Below are 21,101 nucleotides of genomic sequence, written 5' to 3'. Positions count from 1 at the left end.
CTCTGTGGTTAGGGCATATATATAAGCTTCTCTTATATATATGGGTTAGGGCCGTCGGCCATATTTTGTTTTAGGTAATCCGGAAGTGACCGCCGCCATTTTGTGGTCAACTCTTACCGATCCCTGGTATATTCCGTTCTCCACTTGAGAATACCTGGAGGCTTTCCACCCCGTCCGAGAAGACCGCCCCTTTTCCCAAGACTTCGGGGGTGCAGAGTTAAGTCTTGGTGGCGCCCAAGTGACCGACCGACCGTCTACTGTGTGATAATTGAATTGTACAATTATATTCTTAGTCATCAATTAAATGAACTTGAAGTAATTGTGCTTTCATCATTTAAGATACCGGTTGTGCACGAGCAAAGGGGGAAGTTCGTTGCAGGTGTAGTGGTGTTCTCACTGCTTGTGAGAGGGGAGCGGGGCTCCGGCACAGGATAGGAGACGGAGATAAGATAAGTGATGATAACTAGTGATATTTGCGACTTAGATAAGCCTGAACTAAAATTGTTTCAAAACCCATTTATTTTACTGCAAATTTTTAAAAATTTTCCTGGATCCCAATTTTGCTTGGGGGGGGGGTGTATTCGATACCCTTGGTGGCTTGCATTTTAAGGGCTCCCCCACTGCTAAATTTGGCACTACACCACTGGTCAAAGTAACAAAAAAACTCGTCATTTTTGACGTTTTTTCATATTATAGCCGAACTATTGCATCGAATTGAACCAAATTTGGCATATATGTTAGACATTTTACTAAGAACTGAAATACATCAAGTCAAAATCGCGATTGCGCAAATCATTAAAAGTCATAATTTTCTGATTTCATAAATTATGGTGACTGTGCTTTCCTGATTAGCTGGGCGATAGTAGTTGATTTATTTAATAAGAACAATCCAACCCAATTATCGTTTGATAATAATCGTTTTTTTGCGCAACGCTCGCCATCACAATTGACATTATGCTGGTTCATAACAGTTACCGATACTCTACTCGCTACCATTGTTTATTCACTTCTTTTTTAGCTACGTTTTTTTTCTGTTTTGATTGTTTTTGTTGAGAAGTTTTTGTTTCTGTTTACTTTATTATTATTATACTGTGGCTGCTACTTTTTGGGTAAACCAATGATCGATCTAATAAATAATCAATTACAATTAACTTAATCATCGATTATTTATTGTATTGATGAATCAAATAATCGGTTAATCAAACAATCGATCACTTAAATAATCGATCAAATAATCAATTAATTTAAAAGAATAATCAAACATAATCAACGCTATTCTTGATTATGTATAATAGCCCAGGTTTATTAACTCTATATTACTGATTACGTGGATAACAGTGCATTTTTATTTGGACCCGCCATCTTATAATTGATTAATTTGGCGAGTCATGCGCGCGAGTTTCTACATTACTGGCTGGGAAAATTCTACCAACTATTATCTGTCGTTATACCTAATAAATACTACATACTTTGTTTTTCCTTTTACTCAAGATTTGAGTTACTGGTACAATCTATGCAGATACTGAGACCTGTTTGTATCTACATTACCTACTTTCCAATTACTACGAAGATTATCAGTTTATAGTCTTAGTCTTACATTGTATTCTTCAGATTAGCTGTGTTATACCGATATTAGTACCGTTGCTTTGTGATACAGTTTTGAAGTCACCGAGACTTTGTCTGAAGCCGATATCTACAATTTTTTGTTACGTTGTTTGTTTACTATGAAGAATTTGCTCATATTAGCTTGTTTACATTTTCGATTAATTAGATTGCACTTGCCCTTCGAAGATTTTTACGGCCATCCCAAGCAAGAAAACATGGAAAGTCAAGAATTTTCGTCCATCCGGAGCTGCATACCTGCTCACAAGTTTTTTGCGAAAGGAACGCCGAAAGAGATCACTTCAACCCTTATACGAGACCGTTCAGGGTAATTACCAGGCAGGAAAAACGCTTAAACGGCCTACAGACATCGATTCGACTTTCCGTAAGACGTAATTCATTTTGCATATTTGTAAATATATTCCATAAACGCAACAGCATTGCATATTTAGCGTCGCTCGCTGAAACCTATGTTTTTTTAAATTCCTTCTCTAACTAATAGCAAATCATTTTTTTCATTTACCAGAACGTTCTGAACTTCTGATCACGTGGGGCGCTTCGATCTAATTAATGCGTTTTGTTTCTTGAGTCCGTCCTGTAGATTTTTGATTTGATTTGCCAAAACTCCGAAAATTCTTCAAAAGCGTTAATTAAAGACGTGTCTTCTTTTGACCACACGTTTTCCCTCCATGTAGCACAACACTTGCACACCAACTTTCAACAAAATTGAAATATAAATGTCAACTTCCTTTCAAAATTTGTTTACTTAGACGTGTAAGATTTTGTTGCAGTAATTACTTGCCGACAAGTTTTCCACTTGCTCTCTATCACTGTTTACATTATTATTGGGAAGTACAGTACCCTCTGACACAAACTTGTGATAGTTTTACCATTAGGTACTATGGTTGTACTATCCCGGTGTAAATTAAAATTTAAGCGGGAGCTGGTCAAGTTTTTGAGGAAAAAAACCAAACTTCTCGATTCAATACTATACAGTTCCTTTTCCCGCCTACTACTTGTACCTACCATACATACATATAGATAGGCGCTAGTACTATGCGATCAAAAATGATTTGCTGTCGAGTCGCCTTTGGAATTTTTGTTTTTTTATTCCTACACGGAAAATCGTACTTCACTTGAACTTCCAAAGGCGACTCGACAGCAACTCATTTTTGATCGCCCGTTATACTTATTTAGTCGGATCAACTATACCTAAAATACGAGCTAAAATATGTTGCTTTTGATTCGAGTCTCTTTTTGTTCTAGACAACTAGCGCTACCATTGAATAAGCACTTTATATTCAATGGCATATTACGGAAATTTCAAAATGTGAGTGGTAACCACTTGGACGAGTAACTGCACAAAAATGGCATTTTACGATTAGCTTTCCATAGATCACACAAAAATAATTTTAGCTTGCCAACGAATACCATTCTTCATATATCCAATAACGGCTAATAAATTATTAAATTAACCGGTGGCCACAAATTTAAATTTAACGGTTTAAATAATTATGTACTTATTACTAATTATTACCTGCTAACTTGCTGATGGTAATTAATTAATTGGCTGCAGATTTTCGCTATTTACTGCATGCAACAGTAGGTACAATAATATATTGTATTATTGATACAGCGAAATAACAATTACATTTTTGCTAAATTTTTTTTGTTGTCTAATGATAAATGTAGGTATACTACATTTACAACACACGATCACATTATTGAAATATCAATTAATTTGCAGAGTACATTTACATATTATGTACTTATGCTTAAGTAGTGCAACGTATCTAGACCCAACAGTAGATTTTCGTTACCTACATTTTTATAGTAGGTAACATCGGACTAGCGACGGCCATCCTCCACATGCATCTCTAATGAAACGAGGTCAAATAAAGTCATTTCACTGCAAGAACACTCCTTTATTTAGTTTTGTTAAAACAAGAATAACACAGCGATTAATCCACACGCGTACTTTTGAGCAACTTTTGACCAAATGTTGGTTAGTAGGTACGTATTCTAGGGATAGTACCTAAACACATAAGTATTCAAAGACCGTGATTAGTGGAAAGTCGATTTGATCAGAGAAACGCTTAGAAAGTAATTTCGTAAAAACATTAATGATTTGAATTTCTGCCAAGTTGATGTGCTTATTATTAATAAAAGAAAAATGTCACTATCTGATACCGCTTCCAAAAAGGTAGGTAATTATTATTCTTTTCAGAATAGGTACTTCAATAACACTCAAATTGCAGATTGAAGATATACCCAATCATCAGTATTACAAAACGGCAATAGTAACAATTGTATTATCCATCGGAATGTGGTTAGCAATCTACACAACTCCCAAATACATACAATACATATGTAAACTACAAAATGACGCACCCAGAGACCACCAAAAAACTGTCAGAGCATTTGGTCACAATTTGGAGAGTGGTTACTTGCATAATGTATTTACGGTCCTCAATCGAATAGGATATATAAACACGACTTCATCCGACTGGGATTTGTTATGGGCACATAACTATCCTTTCAGCACATTAGCTTCGGAATTGAAGAATTTGAAACCGCACCAAAGAGTTAACAAGTTTCCTGGATCGGGTTATATTACAAACAAAGTGGAATTGGCAACCAGTGGAATAAAATACATTCCTCCAGCGTTCCGGTTGCCCAAAGACAAACAAAAATTTCTCGAGTACGCTGGAGCGAATCCAGGAAAGAAATTTGTAGAAAAAAATAACGACCACAGAGATATACGGATTAAGAATATTACGGATATCAATTTAAACGGTAACAGTACATTCATACAAGAGTTTGTAGACGATCCATTGTTAATTAGCGGATACAAATTTGATATTGGGGTTTACGCAATTTTTACATCAATAGATCCGTTGCGTATCTACATTTACAAGGGAGATTTTTTGTTAAGGTTGGTTATGTTTACCGGTTAACCGCCTGATAACTTAATTAATTAAAGGTTTTGTCCAGTCAAATATTACCCCTTTGATCCGCAAAATATAGACAAGTATGTGGTAGGTGACGATTATCTACCAACTTGGAACGTGCCAGGGCTCAAATATTATTACAAAACTTTAGGGTACGGAATGGGCGAGTCATTAAACGCATACCTAAGATCAAAAGGCAGAGATCCTTCCATAATTTGGAAACAAATTGAAGACTCCATAAGAATTGTAGGCTTAACCAAAGAACGGAATTTGGTGGAAAGTTTGAAAAGGTAAAAATCTTATGATTATATATGTAGGTAATTATTGTTTCTTTTTAGATTCCCGTCAAAAGAAAACTTTTTTGAAATGATGCGGTTTGATTTTGTTGTTACTGAAGATCTCGAGGTGTTCTTAATGGAAGCAAATATGAGTCCTAACTTATCTTCAGCACATTTTCCTCCAAATCGGTTGTTTTTTGAACAAATTATCTATAACCTCTTGGGATTGGTCGGTCTGAATAATGCTGTAAAAAGTAATCAAATGTTAGGGCGTACATTAATTTGCGATACTGTTAATATTAATGCTATCTTTCGTAGGTCTACTTTAGAGAATGAAATGCGCGTAGCCGATAAAAACATCATGGTTTATCCAGACGAATGTAATAGCGCTTTATGCAGTAGTAGTTGCATTTCACCAATGTGTGGATTATGCAGACCATGTCTGTCCCCAGAAAACAAGCGAAATTTCTTACGAGCTTATTTAGAACATATGAACAGAGGTGAATGTAAAAGAATCTACCCACCTTTAACTCTAATGGTTAGACATACCGTTTACGTATTATATTAATTCTATCATTCCATATTTTAGAACAGTGAAGAAATTATTATTTATGACGATGGTGAAGAAGATACACCAGAAAATCAGTTGCAGTATCGTTGGTTTAACGGAAAGTGTTTAATGGATTCCTCCTGGTGTACTTGATACCAAAACCTACAAATGGGCAGATTGGCATTATTTTACGGTTGTGATTGAAATTGAAGACCAGTTATAATTGAGAAATCATATAAAATCAAATACCTATAGGAACTTTACCTCTTTGTTTTGATTTAAAAAATTAATATACCTACCTAGCTATTACCTATAGTCCTATACCATTGAATATTCACTCAACGCCTATACACAGTGTCCAAGATAAGAATGCATGTCTATGATGGCGATCTCCGAAACCGCATAGAAGATACGACGATGGTGAAATTAGAAGTGACCCAATTAAGGAGATTTTCTCATGTTGTAAAAAAGCAGAGAATTCCGATATTTCCAAACATATGACAGAGAAATCGAAATTTGCCGATTATTTTTTTAAAATTTTTTTCTGATGTTATTTAAACAGATACAGCAAATTTAAAGAAAACAGTTTCCCATTGCCACTATTTGAGCTCTACAAGACCACAAGCAATGCCACAAGGGGAATCCTGAATTCCGACAATTTCTATGGAAATCGATGCAATTTTAGGGGAAGACTAATTAGGATACTGTTATAATTTGGTTGTTTCATTGTTATTCAATTAGTTCAGTCAAATTAGCTGCAAAAGTAGCCTAATTTGGATGCTGACTCAACGAAAAAAAGTGTAGGCATTGGGTACAAAAACAAAAAAATCCGATGAATCCGAAATCATAGTCTCCCTGGCTGGGAACGCCCGAAGCATATTGTCGTAAACAAAAAAACGAAGAAAAATGGGGAAGTCTTTTTTTTCGCATTTGACTTCGATTATTCTGAAGGGAAAAAAGTTCAATTTATATTGTACGTATAGTTTAGACTATATCTAATTTTTATTTAAATAGCCATATTCTAATTTGTCAATTTTCTTGGAAAATTACGTTCAGGAAAGATAACGGACATTTGTTAGGATTGTATTAGGTGTTTGTAGAAGTTTATTTAATTTTAACTAAAGAATTAAGAGGTGGAATCGAAGATGAGCCAAGAGAGCGAGAAATGTGTTAAATAGTAGAGGAAGGGTTTCAACGGACGCCATGGCTGTTTACCGTTTGCCTTTCGCCATTCGCTGTTCACCTAGGGATTCATGGATTGTACTTAAATTTTGATTTAGATGACACTGGGTTCGTTGTAATTATGTATAGTTGGCTTTTTGATGGTGGAAAAAACTTCCTTTCACTGATACTTGAAGACCTTAAAGGAAGGCTTCCCATCAGCGATCCCTGATCGATACAGACAACACTCCGACGAACTGCTTCGTAAACTTCACTTCTTTAGTTAAGCGACTATCAAAAAACAACGATTAATGTCCACCATAAAAAAAGCCACTTTCAAGTCTTACTCTGCAATTTAAAACATTTCTCCCTCTTCCAGTTCCTGCCTCTTCTCTACTGCTACTACAAAATTAAACACTTTTTTTTCTTATCGGTAAAACTTGCTTACCTTCAAACTGTTAAATTAAATTTGCCGCTTTCATTATTTCCCCCACCGATCTTGTACTTGTATGACTATGATGCGTACCATGCGCTCGCTCTCTTTTCGCTGCTGTAAGTCAACCTAATGTACCTACTAATAAAGTACTGCTCTTTTTGTTATTACGCTGCCTTTATTCACAACCCCAAACTTAACACAAACTAATTGGTACCTAAAGGCATCGATAAACCTCATCACACCTGTGAATGTTCAGCAATTACCAAATACTTTCCTTAAGACGCTCCTGTTGCATTTAGCATTTTAAGATTGTATGTAACAGATGGTGCGGCGAAATATTTCCAGATGTTCATTACCTTACTAACACAACATAACAGAACACACTCCCAAGTCCTACTCCTAACTTATATGGGTGAGCAGATATAGGACAGATGTCGGATAGCGTGAGCTACACACGGAAACTTGAATTCAATATATATTCTATATGCCTTAAATGCTCAGTCAAATAACATGAACGAACTGGCACGAACTTGCCCAATCTCAAATTATATTATAGCCTAATTTAACGTCAAAAATAATTGAAATTCAGCAGGGTGACCCGCCATCTTTATTTTAGGTGCTTATATCAAGTTTTCTTTAAATTTTGAAATTCACTCTCCATACCTATATAAAGCTCGAAATTTTCTGTGACTAGCGCAGGTACCAACCTCACAACTGCGCATGCGCGATTCTGCTTTTCAGCTATTTCTTTTATGACTAAAAGAATATATGTACCAAATTTGTTAAGCCGTTTAACCGGAAATTAAAATACAGACAGACCGACCGACATAATTGATATTTTGTTTGATTCGGATTCCCTAAAGATCTGCGTCGCTCCATCCATGTTAATATGTATGATCTAAGCGGATTCCCGGTGCCTCAAAACGTGTATTTCCGTTAAAACAGTGCGAGGTCATTTTTTACCTTAATACAATACTTCCCTTATTATTATTCTTTAATTTAGTCCAGAATGCATAGGCGCCCTAAATATCATAGTAATTATTTAGTCTGTGTATTTATTATTCAGAATAATATAATATTATACTTATGAGTAGCGAAACGCTATTTTATTTTAGTAGGTACTGTATGTAAAGTATTCAAAACCAAATTTCAAATGTATGTCGCCTAGGGATTTATTTTTTATCAAAATTTTAAAATGTCAACTGTCAAGCTGACAACTGTTAAGTTAGTAGCAAATTAAAACGCGAGGTACGGTTTTTGTAGTGACAATAGTGAAGTTTTTTTTGTAAGAAAAATGGCAAAAACATACGACTATTTATTTAAATTGTTATTAATCGGTGACTCGGGAGTAGGAAAGACGTGTGTTTTATTTAGGTTTTCTGAAGACGCGTTTAACACTACGTTTATATCCACCATTGGTGAGTCACAATTATTTTCATAAGAAAAATGGTATTTTATGTATGAATATCTTCGTCCCGTTGATGTTTGCTTTCTCGCAGCACTTCAGACATCTTAGCGCCTCTGTTTGCATCTGGAATGTGTACTTTAGTTGCTTGTTTCAGATAAATAGATAACGTTTTGAATCTTAACCACACCTTCTAAAGTTCATGAACTTCCTTCCCCTTTTTAAGTTAAAAAAAAAGTTCATTACAAAGACAATTTGTGGATAGCTGCTACATGTAAACGTTTTCATTTTCAACATTTGCGAAGTCACGGAGCATTCGATACAACATAGGTAAGGAAGATTCATGGTGAATTTGAAACACAAAATTGTGTATCGAGCAATGGAGTTCCCCATATCTTTTAAAATTGATGCAGTTTTCCTGTAGGATATCACATGGTTATCTAAATTTGATATGTTTTTTTTTCACCTTTGTACAAGGTTTTGTTGTAGTAAGTATTTACATTGTTACTACATGTGAAAGCATTCAATTGCTTTAATTCCACAACTTTTTTTCTAAGAACTTTAATTAATGCCTGTAATTAAGCGTAATAATCGAGAGACTTACTATTTGTTTTCTTCCAGGAATCGACTTTAAAATTAGAACTATAGATTTAGACGGGAAAAAAATTAAACTACAAATATGGTAAGATAATGTCTCGACTTATTGAGGTAATTCTATTTGCTCCGCTATTAGGGATACCGCCGGACAAGAACGATTTCGCACAATCACGACCGCTTACTACAGAGGCGCGATGGGTATTATGCTAGTATACGACATAACGAACGAGAAAAGTTTCGAAAACATTAAGAATTGGATTAGGAATATAGAGGAAAATGCGTCGTCGGACGTAGAGAAGATGCTTTTAGGTAATAAATGCGAATTAGAAGATAAACGACAGGTGTCCAAGGAGAGAGGCGAACAATTGGCTGTTGAATATGGTATTAAGTTTATAGAAACTAGTGCGAAAGCTAGCATTCGAGTGGAAGAAGCTTTCTTTACCTTAGCTAGAGATATAAAAGCGAATACGGAGAAGAAATTGGTATGTGTTATTTTAATCATTGTCTCTATATTTTTGTACCGTTATTATGAGTAGAACTAGATGAGAATCAAATATGATATATCCGGAATGAAACAATCATTAAACACGGTCCAACAATTGTGTTCTGTGGAATAGATAATAATAATCTACTAATAATAGTTTTGATCCTTGATCTGTGAATCTGTAGAGTGACTTCTTTTTAATGTTTCACATTGGGTTCCTCACAATTATGTTCAGTGTCTGTCCATATGTATTTTCCATGGGTTAAAAACAGCAAAATTTTAAACATGTTTGCTTAATCTTTCAGTGGTAGGTAACATGACCCAAGGTACTGTAAAGACTAATATCACTTCAAAACAATGTTTAGCTGAAATAAAAGATTGCCCAATATTGTTAGAAACGTATTAGAATTGAAAATTGTATTTTTATTCATTTTTTAAGAAATATCCTCTGGAGGTAGGTGAGTTTTTGAGAATTTGTACATTGTTATGCTTGTAATAAAAAATGCTATGCAATGCAGTAGGTATTTTTACAGGCCAGAGTTAATGATGATTTCTGATTTCTCCTAAACAAAATGTTGTATTAAAATTCTTTCAACGGTGTCTTATAGAGCTCAAAAAGTGGCAAAGAGAAAGTGTTACTCATTTTGTCGTGTCTGTTCAAATAAGAGCAGAAAAAAAACGAAATCTGGAAATTTCCGTTTTTCTGGCATATCTTTAAAAGTAACCAGAATTTTCTGGTTTTCTTTAAAGCTTGATGATAACTCTACAAGTGCGCATCCTTTTTCCTAATTTATCCATTATTTTATCTTCTATGGTTTTGGAGATTCCAATGATAGACATCCCTATCCGTGGTCACCTTGAGTATGGTCTTGATCTCAACCTTCAAGGCCATTATTATCGGACAGTTTCTTATTTATCAATTGGTTTGACCTATCAATTACAGTAAAAATGGGTGAGAGTAATACTTTTTGGTCTAAGATGGTAGGGATGATGAGATATGTCCCAAAATTGATTCTAAATTCCAAATTAGTTTTTGAAAACTCGAAAAAAATTCCACTGTAATGCTTGACTGGACAATGAAAATGCAGAGAATTCCGCGAAATTTGTTGTGTACATACTTGATGAGTTAAGGAACAAAATTGTCGAACCATTTTTTTAAATTGCTCAACAAACAAAAAAGTTATACTCATTTGAAGATTGGTCCTTCGGGTCAGAAGTGTCCTCCGTCTACTAGTGAGGCATCTAATTTCGGATGACACGAAAATTTGTAATCATAATATCGACTTAAATCGTTCATTTTTTGTTAATTGCTACATTTTCAACAACTACCAATGTGGGGTGCTATTTCTCAAAAACTGTTATCTATTTATCCAACAGAAATAATTAAGCTCCTCCCGAAACATTCCCATCTGAATTAACATACCTAACCTCAAAAGTGTCAATATTTAACACATGAATGACGTTTTGTAATTTAGTTGTCAGTGCGACATGCGATTTTTAAAATTCCCCGGGTTTTATAATTTTGTGGGTCAAAATTTAGCGGGAGTCGCTTATTAACTTGGGGCGAATAGAAAATTATATCTACGCCACTAGACAAAAAATGCACAAAACTTTTCCCTTTGCAATTTTTGTTATATCTCTCATAAACTAAGTGGTATGTTAAAAAATGGACTCAATCATGTTGTTAAAAATTGAATTTGCGCATGCGCGCCCACATTTGAATGAAATTTTATGCGTACCCTTTTAGTAGAAGTACAAACGTTAAATATTGGTTCATACAGATAAAAAGCCAACCGTGTACACTGTGTCCAAGATAAGGATGTCTATCATGGGGATCCCAAAACCATAGAAGATACGATGATAATCAAATTAGATAAAAAACGCGCAAATAAAGATTATCATACTTTAAAGAAAACCAGAATTTTTCGATTACTTCCGAAAATATACTTAAAAAACCGAAATTTGTCGATTACGTTATAATTTTTTTTAATAATAAAAGATACAAAAAATTTAAAAAAAACACTTTCTCATCGCCAGAAACCGTTGAGAGGTTTTCAATAAGGCGTTTGGTTTCAACAGGATAGCCTATTAGATAAATTTCCTGGAAAATGGAAAATACCGATAGGTATTATTAAGGCGTTGCGCGCGAGTGCACCATCCTGTTGAAATATTTAAAATACATTATTTCATTATTGGATTTTATACACTATATAATGTATGTCCATTTTCTAAAGAACTATGGGAATTGCACTAAGAAGAATACTAGAAGTGTTAGTGTGAACTACTAGACAGCTTGGTGAATTAGTGCGCATTGTACCAAATTACTGCAACCGTTTACCCTTCAAGATTTCAATAGTGATGACAATCACGTGTGCTTGTTCGGGATTGGAAAACACCCAGATTGAAAAAAAAACGCATCTGTTACAACCATTACTGTAAATTAAAGAATTTCATATACTTAGTTTAGTTGAAACTTACAAGAGCCTTCATTTGTAAATGATTGCTGTACCTTTCAAACGACAATTGATCAAATTACTACCAGTTCTGCTCATAATATTCTAATCTTTAATAATAAATTACACTAGTAGACGTACTGCAAATCCATATGTGATATGCAAAATGAAATATTTTACACCATAGAAATTAGTTTTTTGTTTTGGTTATTGACCGTACAAGTCTTTTGCTATCCAATATTGGGTTTTTCTTTTTATATAAGTATCAACGTATTGTAAATAAGCAGTTTTTAATACTTTCTTTTCTTCTATTCTCTTCTAACTTTCTATGGGGATCCAGAAGGTAAATATGTCTTTTTGTGTTGCATGCAGCTATAGACACTGCTTCAATTAACAATTTATCATTCAAGTATATTCATGTATCATAAAATCGTTAATTTAAATTAAGTACCTAAGTACATTTCACGTGAAAGATCAACATTTTCAAATTAGCATTAGGAATAAAAGTAACTGTAGTCACCATTACCAGGTGTGGGTTGTAAATCATGACCATAGTAAATTTTTTCATTTCCAATTTTATAATAACCTATTTCTTGATTCAGTAAGTATCACAATAATCTCTGCTGTTGTGCACATCAGGACAGAAGGGCATATGATTTTATTAGCTCGATGATTAAAATTATACAAAATGTGTAGGCGTATAAGCCAATTTTATATACGTCAAGTCATGTACATATGCCCCACAATTACTTACTAAAGGTTTATACACCCCTATGACCTGATACCCTCAATATCAATAGATGGACTCTAGTTTAGAATACAGTGACCATGCAGCCATATGCTCTAGGTCTGCCATTTTTATGCCAATTTTATAATTAAACTTGTGGCAAAATTACATACCTATATTGATTGCTGTAACTTGGCTGGTTTGGTTTGCTATGGTTAATTACTACCAATACTCCTAAAACTTAACTTGCTTACCAAAGTTTACTGCATATTTCCTAAAGCACAAGTAATTATGCACGCTTTACGCTATATCTTCCCACCGACGAATGGAGCAGCAACTAATGTGTGATTTTTGAAATATCGATTGGTATGAATTGAAAGCGACTGTAATGTTACACATTGTTTACACCTGAACATATCTCTCCATCATTCAGTTTAGTTATTAAGAACGTTGCAAATAATATTTATGGTTTGTTAATGTTTATAGGAGGCGAGCAATCCCCCAAAAGGCGGCCATCAGCTGAAAGCTACAGAACCGCAAAGAAAACCCACAAACTGGCTGTCACGCTGTACTTTGCTTTGACCAATTACGGTACATTAACGAACCATCACACAATCACAAGCTGGGACTTTTTTATACATAAATATATTTTTGATCAATATGTGACTAGCTTTAGAAACAGGTCAATTGTTCAGATGGTAAAAAAAATAAATGAACAATATTTGTAAGTGTGATATACTCATAGGATGGAAGATTCAAGTCCGGCACAGACTTTTTTTCTTGTGTACATCCTTGATATTAAACATGGCCTATACATTTTTCATATTTTATACTATGTACAACCATTATCAAGTCTAGTTGCATAAGGACAAAGAAGGGTGTACTAAAATCTTTCAAATCTGAATGTGAACACAGTTTTATTAAAGGACTAAATTTAGTATTGTTTTCCTTACTAATGTAAGAACGAATTTGCCATAGATGTGTTTATTTTTCAATTACCGCAAATTCAGTTGATATGACTATAGAAATGGCTGTATATATTAGTACATATTGTATTATTTAAATTGTGAAGAAGGCTTGTATGTATGTGATGGAGGGCAATTAAATTTTTTTATCGTTAACAGTTAATAAAATTTTATATAGGATTATATTACAATACATCAGCCGCACAAAGTTCTGTGCAGCTCGTATTATTTTAAAGACATAGATTTTTTATTTAAATTATTTAGATTTATTGAAAAATAAATTTTTTTATTTTATATTTTTTGTTTCTGTTTATATTGTGTTTATTTAGTTTTGCTAGATCACTACTCCTACTGGTTGTCATACTGCTCTTCTAATCTTGATCAATCTATATTTGGTTTTTTATGTTGCTATTGCAGCTTCAATTTTTATTTTTAAGATACTGTTAATATACCTTCATGTGATTTTGTCAATATTGAGTTAGTTGGTTGTTTGCTGGTTATCCTCGTATGATTTCATTCATTCCGTATTTTTCTATTGACATCTTATGTGTATATGGTCAGAACAAACGAATGTTTACGCCAAAATGTGATGAGTGCAAAATAGTCAGCATTTTATCGTCTATACTATACTGCACCTCTAGATGCAGTATGGGGTCTTATGGACTAAGTGCCTCTCTTACTAATTTGGGTCATTCTGCGATAACGCTATCCTTGCTCCTCACCGCAATGATGCCAAACTGACATATGGTTGAATTGAAGTATTAAAACACAATATATCTCCTTGGGCTGTCATTGTCACATTTGTTATTTGACAAGCATACACCTACCCTAAATCCTTTGTTTGGATTCTTCTATTGTCAATAAATGCAATACAAAATCTGTGCCATGCAAATAGTTTTCATGGGTCGATTCCTTTAGGAATATTAAAATAACTTGACACATTCCTAAAAATAACCGACCACTAGTTTATACAAATGAAAAAAAAATTGACAACTTACAGTAGGTCCATAATTGCAATTCTTCACACATACGCGAAAATCAGCTTAGAATGTCCACTCTCCCATTTCTTTCGCTATTTGAATCTCGCTTTCTTTTCTCAACGCAATGACCTCGACTGGCAACAAACCAATAGAAAACCCACATTTCGGCTTTTTCAGGCGACTTAAATGGAATGAATGCAACAAGGTCCGAAGAGATCGTGAGAACCGCGCTCGATTTCCCCCATACGTTTTTTGTTATCGGCAGACTTAGTTCAAGTTTACTCTAAAGTGGCACGTGGCAATATCCCTATTAACAAAATACAAATTAATAACTAAATTTTTGAAACGGCATAGCAACCACCCATTTACAAGGTACAATTGAATAAAGCATCAACTTCGATCGCAAACCTGGGAAGATATACTCAAATTTCAAAAAGGTCTTGATAAGCACAATGGTGATCTGGACTAATTTGTTGATGTGAAGCGTATTTACAGAGAAGAATTCAGCAACAGGTGGTATATAAGTAAAGAGAAATACTTTTAAGAGGTCGTGCCTCGCTTTCAAACAGGCTTGACGATTATTCAAAAATGCCAGTTGGAGACGAACCATCCTTATTCAAACCCGAACCACGGTTTGGTCACATATACCTATATGTATATTAAAACACTAGGAAACGCATCGAAGTAATCGTCAAACATGGTAAGTTAACACAATCACCTTCATAGAGCAATCATCCCTTCATTCGAAGTACTTTTCGAGCGTGGTAAGAAAAGTCTCTTCGTGCAAATAAGGTATATCTATGCGTAGACATTATAACACTAATACGCGCACGTTTAAGTGCAGGTGGAAACTATTCATTTATTGAAGTAAAGAGCAATTTTGGAAGAGCTTCTGTAAAAACATGGAAAGTACTTATTAAGAAGCTGCACTTCTAGGTTTTGCCACTACTGTGAGGGATTGGAAAGTGAACACTTAAATAGCCACATTCGTAAACGTGCAGTTATCAGTGTCATAAACTCTTGTAAATTTTAACTTTGAACATACAAATCTCCTTCGCGTCAGGAGACAACACAACCTCGAGCTAATTATTCGATGACTGCTGTTAAATTTGTGTAAGGTGGGTTGCATACCTGTCAGGTATATCAATGCATTGCCTTGTATATTTCAGAATTGAACTTAGGAGATATATGTATGTTGTTAAAATTTACGCACTGTATCTTCGAGAGTCGTCAAAAATCAAATCCCTATATATAATATGAACAGTTTTTGTAGAATGTGGAACAAATTTATAAAATCATTTATTATCAATAGGCTTCCATAAAATCAAATGCTAATTTATAAAAGAAAGATCCATGTTTAAATACTGTAGTGGTGTGCAATTATTTTGTTACGAGCTATTGCGCAGTTTACCAATGTCGCGCAAATCCAAACCATTTTCCCAACTTTCCTAAAAACATTCTTCTTTTCTTTTACCTCATTTAATTCTAACATAAAATTCACTAAGTAGTTTTTTTAGTTGAGTGAATCTGTCCTTTTCGAATACTGCAGACATGCTCCCTTTAGTTCTTAACAATAATTTCACTCCAGTTAATACTAACTATTATAGCTGTAAACGATAGGTACTTGAGTTTAATATGATTTATTTAAATTCTTTAGATCAAAGAAGAATTACCTCCATTGAATTTAATGGGCCCCTAAGTTGTGTTAATCCGGACCCCTCAAAATTGGCGCTCCTACCTCAGACTGTGAACTCGAAGTTAAAAATAGAAGACAACCTTAAAAATTAATGTATTCTATTGATACAAATATAATAATTACCTACACTTCGAACAAGAAACGTAAACGAATTGCTAATGTGTAAAAGTATCAAAATATGTCACTAAACTTATAGACATTCAGTTTTCACGGTTGCATTACTTGAGAAAACATCAAAATCCTGCAGCTCCAGCTTCATCTTGTAAACTTTATCTTGCCAGACAGGTACCAAAGGATCTCGAACAGGACCTACGTCAATTGGCGATAGTAGATTCATTGCTGATTTCAGTGTTGGAAGCATGTCACCTAAACAATCGACAAATTAGGTACATTTGTTAACCAATCTGACATCCAACCTTGCCTATATATACATTCCAAAATATTGTTTAACATGTTTTGGCATTTTTGAGCATCGTCGATTTTGCCACTCTTTAAATCGTTGTATATACTTTGGACTATGTGGGATACGAAATTGAGAGATGTTGCCATAATGGACGAAAACCCACTCGCGCAGGCGCCTAGTACTATCTAAAAAGATTATTCGATCAATTCATTACAAAATTGCCATTACTTCATCTGCACCAATGAAAACGGTAAACTTATTTGGATTTACTAGCAGAGACAGGGTGGCATCTTTTAAGTTATTGTCATTGTAAATAATACCAACAAATGAGTCGATTTCGCCTAATATGTCGCTTAGAAATTTGGCCATGTCAACTAAAATTTTACAGTTTTAAATTTGCATAATTCTGTTGAATCTAGCGTACTGTTGACACCGGTGTATGAGGGGTAATGGTGGTATAGCAGTGGAATGGTCGTCGCGCAATCGCTTACTAACTTGATATACCGCATCAAGTCGAAATGATCTTTCGGTTTGTTGTATAAGTCTGGTAATACAACAATGGCATCGACTTTTTTCCTTTCCGCATGCTTGACCTAAAGTTCAAGATAGAGACAAAACACTTAAACTAGGAAACAAACCATTTCTTGGACATCTTTAAACGCTGCACCTCCAATCTGAACCATTAGGAACTGTTTGGTTTTCTCACATATTTTCATCCATTCTTCTAACACTCGGATTCGTTCCGCGACGGTTAACGACATACCTTCACCAACCACATCGTTTACTGTGCAAAAAATCGCTTAGTGAGTAAATCAGGGATATATGGCACAACTTCACTTACATAAAATTCCTTTGACTCCACACGCTAGTAAATACTTTGCATAATTTGGTATAACCATGTAGTTAATATCGTTTTCCCTGAAACAATTACAGTGAGGTACATCATTTGCTTGTTCACTAATAACAATTAAAGTTGTATGACATTGGTTGTATCAAACGCCATAGTGTGGAGGAGCTCATTATATGAATCAAAAGGCGGTTAAGGCGATGAAATCAATGCGGTGTCAATCAAGAAATGACCTGGTGTGAGATAATCATAATGATTGCTTGGAGCAATGGGCATTCAGCTGCAAACGGGTTCAATGCGATGATGAAGCAGGGTGGAGAATTTTTCAATGATTAAGACATTATCCCTCACTCTGCATACTAAGAGTAGTAGAATCAAAATCTTTTTTGAAGGGAATGGCTGTAGGACCTATAAAAGCGTTATGGGAATATTTAAGTTTGTCGGAAACGATCAAATTCTGGCAATTTTTAATTACATCAAAACAATTTGAGACAGTCCAGAGAATCATGTTCAGTCTACCAGTTTAATGTTAATAATCTAGGTACACTTCACAACAAAGCAGGCCTACAATACTTCGCAAGCGTAACTTACCGATTTTTAAAGGGAGTGAACACAGAACATAATAATCCTCTGAATGTGAATTTTTTCTGTAACACAAATCATTCGATCACCAAATGATAGGAATAAACCCGGGATTTTACCTGTACTCTATATTGCGGTATCGTAGAATTCCGTATGTGCTTCCTACACGCCATATGCTTCTCTATTTCCGTTCGTCCACACTTATTATTATTCTTACAAAATTTACAATAAAAATAATGTCTGCCTAGAACACTTTCGGAAAGCCACGGTTTATACGCCGGCACCGTTTCCCATTCCTTACGATACTTTTGCGAATAAAACCTTTTCTTTGGATACCCCGAATCGAGCTTGATCTTTCTTTTTTTTGGATTTAATTTCACAGCCTCGTCGGGCTGTGAAGTATCGCTGCCATTCGAACCGTCTTCTAAGTCGAACGTTGGCGATGACTGATACTCATCTGTAAACAATTCTTTGATCGAATGGGGTTCTACTTGGGTTTCAACATCATCGTCTCGTACAAACACTTCTAACACACTCTCCATTTGTAGGATCAATTAATTGGGCGTTCGAAGGATAAGGGGTACCTACAAAACTCCGTTATTCATCAGCTAAAAACGCTTTCATAAAGATTGTTGCATTGCAAGTCTTCAATAACTAAATTTTTTAATTTGTTATTTATTATTTTATTTATAAGGTTATGAATGATTGTTTACTGTGCGCCTACAAATGGAACGGGTTGGTAATTTTCACATCCCACCGTTGCTTCAACTGTAGTGATATACAGAGTGCTACAATAACGTTTAGACCATAATTTACATTTTTAAAAAGGTGGCGGCACGTATAGAGAATCTTTGACCTTCACTGTGATTGGTTAAAACACGAGTCAGTATCACACTGAAAAATAAAATGAATAACGAATTTTGTAAGCTGGTAGTTTCTGCTCTTCTCAGGTTCCGATTCCGTTTCTTGAGGTGCAAGTGAATCTGGGCGAAGAAGGGTCAAGCGAAAGATAGGAAGAGAAGACGACCTGAAAACTCAAAATTTCAAATACACACGTACCGTATTGGATTTGGGCCTGGGGGGTTGCCACCCAGGGGTAACTAATTTTGTTATTTAATCCGGTGGCATTACGGTCCCATTTAAAATACTATTCACTATATTCATTTCCAAGAAACGTGTCGACATTTCAACTGAGTAAATTGCCGTTGCAACATAGTATTTAAAAAGTGTGGAATATAGTATGTAGCTATTTAGCATAAAATTATGGTTTGTTTAAACTAAAGCGAAATTCGTTTTTTTAATAGCAGTGAAGCACGGAATTACTTTTTTCTCCAACCACCTGAATAAGACGCTATTTTGTGACAGTGTTCGGTACGTAAAATTGACGTTTTGCGGATTAATCGCTTTCACCATGGCAACTGTACAAAAAGTGGATACTTTTGGTCCTAGTACCAAAAAGAAATTGACCTTGAAAGTTGGCCAATTAAAAAATTACAATCACGGAGATATGTCACATTGACATCGTTTTACATTGCAGGTTGTAAGATATTTCTATACATACAAATCAAATATTTTTGCAGATTCAATGCAAATAATGATGTTACCTATACGTATGTACATGTATTGAAAATGATTTACGCTCGCTATTTTTATTTAAACCATGTGTAACGTAATTTACATATTCCGTGAACGTAATTTTAATACGTATACAACCCGCCGTCGCGCGTAACGCCATCTACTTCAGACCCATTGCACTATTATCTGTCATTTTGAATTCAAAATTTGAAAAAGTTAATTGCAATTAATTTTAATTAAAAAACTGTATGGTAAGTTCTTTATTTCAATACAAAATATAACAATATTAATTGTGTATACAATAAAATGACTGAAACTGATAGCGACATGGATTGCACTCCGTCAGAGATTATAGAAACGGCAGAACATGCTACCTCAAGATTTGCTCCCTACAAAGTCGCGAGAGGTGAGAAGTAAGAGGTAAAAACGAATAGGTTATAAGTTAACCTAAAAAGTAGAGTGGCATGACACGTGAGGACAAGAAAGCAGAAGTTCTTATACTATAGTAGTGAAACTGTAACTGAATCTAAATTGGAATATAATTTGAAGTAAAGGGGGTTGGAGAAAAAATTTTATGTTTTATTCGTACAAAAAATGCGTTTTCGGGACTCGGAAGGTTGCTGGACTCCGCTAACGCGTCGTCCAGCAACTATCTTCCTCGTCCCGAAAACTGACATTTTTTGTACTAATGAAACAAATAACTATTTTCTCCAACCACCTGAATAAGACGCTATTTTGTGACAGTGTTCGGTACGTAAAATTGACGTTTTGCGGATTAATCGCTTTCACCATGGCAACTGTACAAAAAGTAGATACTTTTGGTCCTAGTACCAAAAAGAAATTGACCTTGAAAGTTGGCCAATTAAAAAATTACAATCACGGAGATATGTCACATTGACATCGTTTTACATTGCAGGTTGTAAGATATTTCTATACATACAAATCAAATATTTTTGCATATTCAATGCAAATAATGCTGTTACCTATACGTATGTACATGTATTGAAAATGATTTACGCTCGCTATTTTTATTTAAACCATGTGTAACGTAATTTACATATTCGGTGAACGTAATTTTAATACGTATACAACCCGCCGTCGCGCGTAACGCCATCTACTTCAGACCCATTGCACTATTATCTGTCATTTTGAATTCAAAATTTGAAAAAGTTAATTGCAATTAATTTTAATTAAAAAACTGTATGGTAAGTTTTTTATTTCAATACAAAATATAACAATATTAATTGTGTATACAATAGAAATGACTGAAACTGATAGCGACATGGATTGAACTCCGCCAGAGATTATAGAAACGGCAGAACATGCTACCTCAAGATTTGCTCCCTACAAAGTCGCGAGAGGTGAGAAGTAAGAAGTAAGAACGAATAGGTTATAAGTTAACCTAAAAA

General features: G+C 34.6%; 3 protein-coding genes across 6 annotated transcripts; 2 read left to right on the top strand and 1 right to left on the bottom strand.

Annotated features, from left to right (window-relative positions):
• The first annotated feature begins 3,388 nt into the window (after positions 1-3,388).
• Positions 3,389-5,690, top strand: LOC116160540 (probable tubulin polyglutamylase ttll-15). Of its 2 annotated transcripts, XM_031473761.1 has the most exons (6): positions 3,394-3,805; positions 3,861-4,537; positions 4,586-4,843; positions 4,892-5,095; positions 5,150-5,369; positions 5,421-5,690. In XM_031473761.1, exons 1-6 carry the CDS (start codon positions 3,776-3,778, stop codon positions 5,532-5,534), a joined length of 1,503 nt encoding a protein of 500 aa, XP_031329621.1. In that variant the 5' UTR covers positions 3,394-3,775; the 3' UTR covers positions 5,535-5,690. The 2 variants fall into 2 exon arrangements, with proteins under 2 accessions (XP_031329620.1, XP_031329621.1); XM_031473760.1 differs by having other exon boundaries at positions 3,389-3,805; positions 4,892-5,369.
• A 2,495-nt stretch (positions 5,691-8,185) lies between these two features.
• On the top strand, positions 8,186-13,608 carry LOC116160541 (ras-related protein Rab-8A-like). 2 transcript variants are annotated; one of them, XM_031473763.1, is made up of 5 exons: positions 8,186-8,396; positions 9,005-9,065; positions 9,117-9,462; positions 12,258-12,260; positions 13,131-13,608. In XM_031473763.1, exons 1-5 carry the CDS (start codon positions 8,273-8,275, stop codon positions 13,224-13,226), a joined length of 630 nt encoding a protein of 209 aa, XP_031329623.1. In that variant the 5' UTR covers positions 8,186-8,272; the 3' UTR covers positions 13,227-13,608. The 2 variants fall into 2 exon arrangements, with proteins under 2 accessions (XP_031329623.1, XP_031329624.1); XM_031473764.1 differs by lacking the exon at positions 12,258-12,260 and having other exon boundaries at positions 8,188-8,396.
• A 2,758-nt stretch (positions 13,609-16,366) lies between these two features.
• LOC116160538 (N-acetylneuraminate lyase B-like) lies at positions 16,367-18,855 on the bottom strand. 2 transcript variants are annotated; one of them, XM_031473758.1, is made up of 8 exons: positions 18,237-18,855; positions 18,127-18,182; positions 17,530-17,606; positions 17,327-17,472; positions 17,113-17,281; positions 16,917-17,062; positions 16,702-16,873; positions 16,367-16,651 (listed from the first exon to the last, which is right to left on the bottom strand). In XM_031473758.1, exons 1-8 carry the CDS (start codon positions 18,657-18,659, stop codon positions 16,476-16,478), a joined length of 1,365 nt encoding a protein of 454 aa, XP_031329618.1. In that variant the 5' UTR covers positions 18,660-18,855; the 3' UTR covers positions 16,367-16,475. The 2 variants fall into 2 exon arrangements, with proteins under 2 accessions (XP_031329618.1, XP_031329619.1); XM_031473759.1 differs by having other exon boundaries at positions 16,526-16,651; positions 16,707-16,873.
• Between the last annotated feature and the right edge of the window lie 2,246 nt (positions 18,856-21,101).

This window comes from Photinus pyralis, unplaced genomic scaffold (assembly GCF_008802855.1).
Source record: "Photinus pyralis isolate 1611_PpyrPB1 unplaced genomic scaffold, Ppyr1.3 Ppyr1.4_LG1, whole genome shotgun sequence".
NCBI lineage: Eukaryota > Metazoa > Arthropoda > Insecta > Coleoptera > Lampyridae > Photinus > Photinus pyralis.
Note: the sequence above shows the minus strand (reverse complement) of the source record. Positions and strands in the feature narration are given on the sequence as shown.